The sequence below is a fragment of the Sinocyclocheilus rhinocerous genome, unplaced genomic scaffold, assembly GCF_001515625.1.
Source record: "Sinocyclocheilus rhinocerous isolate Xijiao unplaced genomic scaffold, SAMN03320098_v1.1 scaffold889, whole genome shotgun sequence".
NCBI lineage: Eukaryota > Metazoa > Chordata > Actinopteri > Cypriniformes > Cyprinidae > Sinocyclocheilus > Sinocyclocheilus rhinocerous.
This window is the reverse complement of record NW_015638024.1, coordinates 2,702,948-2,707,214: the sequence shown is the minus strand read 5'-3', so window position 1 is coordinate 2,707,214 and position 4,267 is coordinate 2,702,948. Positions and strand designations below refer to the sequence as shown.

The window sequence follows — 4,267 nt, the reverse complement described above, 5'->3', positions numbered from 1 at the left end:
CCATCCCAAAAGTAAAGTGTGCTGGTAGCAGCCTCATGCTGTGGGGCTGTTTTTCAGTGGCAGGGACCGAGGGACTTGTCAGAGTAGAAGAAAAGCTCAGTGCAGCAAAATATAGAGATAGCCTAAATGAAAACCCATCAAGGGGTATGAATACTTTCGCAAGGCACTGTATATATATATATATATATATATATATATATATATCATGTCCCGTAAATTTAAAAAGAAAAAAAGGGTCGCTCTTCAAAAAGTTTGAAAACCTTTGGTATGTACAAAAAAATATATGTAAATAAGTATGATAAAAGAGCAATTCAATTGTGTCTCTTCAAGGCTTATGTTGACAAGTTCAAGTTCAGAAGTGTGTTGGCAGAGGATGCATTGGACTTCTACCTGGAGTATTTCCCAGACCTGAAAGAGAAGAATGTCCACAAAATTGAGGGTGCAGAAAAAGACCATTAGTAGCATTTCTTTGTCATAAAATCACAAAAGATAAATTCATACTGTTTGGTCAGACTGCCTTTTGCATCAGCTTTTGTTTCTTCTCGGTTGTTTATTAGGTCTGGATTTTGACAGCTGGCTCAATGTGTCGGGTTGGCCTGCATATGTGCCTGACCTCTCTGCTGGTCAGGAGCTAATGAAACCAGCAGAACTGTTAGCGGAAATGTGGGTTGATCATAACCTAGACTTGGAATCTATCTGCAAAACTGATATAAAACTGTGGAAGACCTACCAAACTGTCTACTTCTTGGAAAAGATCCTTGAGAAGTCACCACTTCCAGATGGTGCAAATACTTCCTTGTGTTTATGGTTTGTTTTTATTTAGTAAAAGTTGTATTTAAGTAGATTGTAAAATAAATAATATCCTCATATTAACAGGCCACATGAAGAAGCTGGAGGAGTGCTACTCGCATATTATTGAGTCTAACAATGCCGAGCTGAAACTGCGATGGGCCCAGATTGTTGCAAAGAATCAGCATAAACCAGGATTCCAACATATTCGCAATTTCCTCACAAGCCAGGTTAGAATCTGTACAACTATTTATTAATCATTTAGCTGTTTTGACTAATAATTAAATTGCTGGTAGGCATAGAGACTGGTTGACTTGTTTTAAAAGACTGATTTTCATGTTTTGCATTCAGGGGAAACAGAAGTACACATTACCAGTTTATCGGGCCCTTTGGAATGGATCAGAAGAGACAAAGTCTCTGGCATTGGAGGTTTTCTCAGCCACCTCGAATCAGCTTCACTTCAATGTTCACAATTATGTGAAAAAGATAATGGCTTGAACATAAATTAATTAGGGAAATATAACGGAACCAATGTATGCAATTATCTACTTTTAAAAGCACCCTGGTTTCTTAAAATGATGGCGCTTTCAGCATTGATATAACAATCTGTATTCATTATTCAGGAAATTGCTTCTACTTTTTTAGAATTTGTGGATTAGACTTGGTTTTCCTTTAATAAATAACATTTCTTCTGGGCATTTAATTACTTTCACGTTTTTACATTTAAAATTGTATTGCATTTTTACAAATAAATATATTTCTAAACAAAAAGAAATCAGAGGACATTTATTATTTGCACTTTAATTTAAAACATTTAATTTTAAATAAATTGTTGTCATTTTTGGACAGAAATTAAGGAAATTTTATTCCACTTTTTAAATATATATACATACATTTATCAGGACTTTTATTTTTATCTGGTTGTATGGGTTTCCGCCGACAACAGACATTAGATATGTTGTAATATGGATGGCATTAGGCCGAACGAAATGCGTTGTTCGAATCGTTTTATTATGCGCAATGAGGGTGCAGCGTTGTTTGCCTCCAACACAGCTGCCTGCATGTTCATGGTTGTGCCGACTAATGTTTAGGCTGAAGCTTCGCTCTGACTGAATCTCTCCTTGTAGAAGTAGATCTGCTGGCATGAGTTACGCGATGGTAAGTCATAAAGCGTTAGAGAATACACTAAGTTTAACTGCAGCAATGAACTATTATAGAGAGGAAATGTTGCTTTGGCATGCCACCAAGTTTGTTTAACATTGCTGGTTATCGGTATATCAGCACAGCATATTGACTAGTCATGGCACTAACTATGCTATTCAGTCATTTGTATTTAAAATACATTTTTGTTTTGTAGAAAACGAAATCAGCAGACAGTTCTTCTTGAAATGGGATACCAAAGCAGAAACATCAGTTCTACGTTTATTTTAGGAAATACAGATGATTCATTCAGGCATTTGAAACTGCTGAGAATCTTTGTTAATGGTTGAGTCACGTTTCTGTTGTATGTTGCATATCAGTGAATGCATGTTTGGTGTTTTTTTTAATTATTTTTTATAATTGATCGTTTTCTGTTATATGTTTTTAAGGTGGATTTTAAACCGTGTTAATGTGCACTAATCTGTATTTTTAGTCCACTACAGTTGCAGTGTCGGTTGGAGTGGTGCTGGTCTCAACAGCAGGTCTGCTGGGTTATTATTACTTCAACAGGAAAAGGAAACCACAGATTACCCTGATTAATCACTCTGAAAAATACAAATTGAGACTAGTAGACAAAGAGGTATTTGCCCTGTCTATTTATTACCTTGTGCTATAATTTATATTCGTGGTACTGACAAGATGCTTTTGACAAAATAATACTTTTTTTCTTTTCCTACAGATCATAAGCCACGATACCCGCAGGTTTCGGTTCGCCCTGCCCAGTCCAGAGCATGTTTTGGGATTACCAGTAGGTAAGTAGTCTGAGGACTGGGTGGTGGGTTGGTTGTTTCTCTGCTGCTAGTACAAAGGTTGCAGGGTTTGGTCTGAAGCATGCTGAAATCCCACACCTGTCCTGTTGTGTAAACTGCTTTGGAAAAGAACTGTGTGCTAAATGATAAATGAGCGTAGGATTTGAAAAGCAGCTTGTTTAAACATGCACAATTCGCTTGAGAGTAATCACAGACATTTGGACACTGTTTACATATAAGGCATTAGTGGACGGCGCTAAATTCCGATGTAGACGAAAACATCGTGTGAGCCAATTACTAAGAAACACAAACCACATCAGATTTGTAGTGAAAATGCTGATCTGTCCTGATGTCAATCAACCTTTGCACTAAAACAAGGGTTTAGTTTGTGGTTTTATGCTTTTTCTAATATTTCCTGATATCAACGACATGACACAGATTGTGCACATTCAACTTAATATGTTCACTAGTACAGTTATAAGACAAAAATAATTATAATAAATATTTCTAGGGTATATACAAATCAGTATCTATACTATTTAGTTTGAGGTCAGAAAGTTTTTTTTTACTTTTATTCAGCAAGGATGCATTCAATTAACCAAGTGACTAACAAAATTCAGAATGTTACAAAATAAATGCTGTTCTTTCCACAAAAACATTAAGCAGTTCAACTGTTTTCAACTCTTGATAGTAATAAGAAATGTTTCTTGAGCAGCAAATGATCATATTAGAATGATTTCTGAAGGGTCATGTGACACTGAAGACTGGAGTTATGATGCTGAAAATTTGGCTTTGCCATCACATGAATAAGTTACATTTAAAATTAAAATTAAAAACAAATATTGTAATAATGTTTCACAATATTGCTGTTTTTACTGTATTTCAGCATAATAACTTTAATTTACAGTATCTCACAGAAGTGAGTACACCCCTCACATTTTTGTAAACGATTATGCCGATTATCGCGATTAATTGTCTGTTTTTTTTTTTATGGCTTTCATTATATAATTGATTAATTTAAGGGTTCCGTTAATTATGATGTTATCTTTTAATCTTTTTGAGTTATTATTTTGCAAGATTACATAGAGTATTCCAAATTCTACGAATCGGCCAATACCGATCCAACACCAGCGCTACTTTTTTTCTACACCACTACAGAATATCAATACTGTGTTTGTGGAACTAATGGTCACTCTTTTAAACCCTTTGTTAAACGCAATCCACTAAATACTCACTTCCTCATTACAGAGAAAAACTACAGAAGAATCTGGAGCCCTGTATAGGCTATACAGTGCATGAAAAGCAAACTGGTGCTCTTCTGTTTCTTTTGGTGTATGACTCCCCCTTGTCTCCTATAAAAAGTGTTGTCTGAAACAACCGCGGTTATATCAAATAATCGCGATTAGATGGTTATTTAATTATCGCGACAGGCCTAGTGACAACACTGAAGAAATGACACTTTGCTACAATGTGAAGTAGTGAGTGTGTACAGCTTGTATAACAGTGTAAATTTGCTGTCCCCTCAAAAT

General features: G+C 35.5%; 2 protein-coding genes across 3 annotated transcripts in view; both read left to right on the top strand.

Annotated features, from left to right (window-relative positions):
• Nucleotides 1-1,481, top strand: part of LOC107749494 (aminopeptidase B-like) — a 6,729-nt gene extending 5,248 nt beyond the window's left edge. The window contains exons 8-11 of the mRNA XM_016564668.1: nt 331-439; nt 558-782; nt 877-1,019; nt 1,141-1,481. Of these exons, the coding sequence (XP_016420154.1) occupies nt 331-439; nt 558-782; nt 877-1,019; nt 1,141-1,287 (624 nt within the window). The 3' untranslated portion in view covers nt 1,288-1,481. The remainder of the gene's footprint in view (nt 1-330; nt 440-557; nt 783-876; nt 1,020-1,140) is intronic.
• Nucleotides 1,482-1,771: 290 nt separating this feature from the next.
• LOC107749489 (NADH-cytochrome b5 reductase 3-like) overlaps nt 1,772-4,267 on the top strand; it is a 7,813-nt gene continuing 5,317 nt past the window's right edge. Inside the window, exons 1-3 of one of the 2 annotated variants that reach the window (XM_016564663.1) lie at nt 1,772-1,947; nt 2,423-2,569; nt 2,669-2,741. In XM_016564663.1, the coding sequence (XP_016420149.1) occupies nt 1,933-1,947; nt 2,423-2,569; nt 2,669-2,741 (235 nt within the window). In that variant the 5' untranslated portion in view covers nt 1,772-1,932. Of the gene's footprint in view, nt 1,948-1,974; nt 2,275-2,422; nt 2,570-2,668; nt 2,742-4,267 lie in introns of those variants that run through there. The other variant, XM_016564664.1, reaches the window with a different exon arrangement.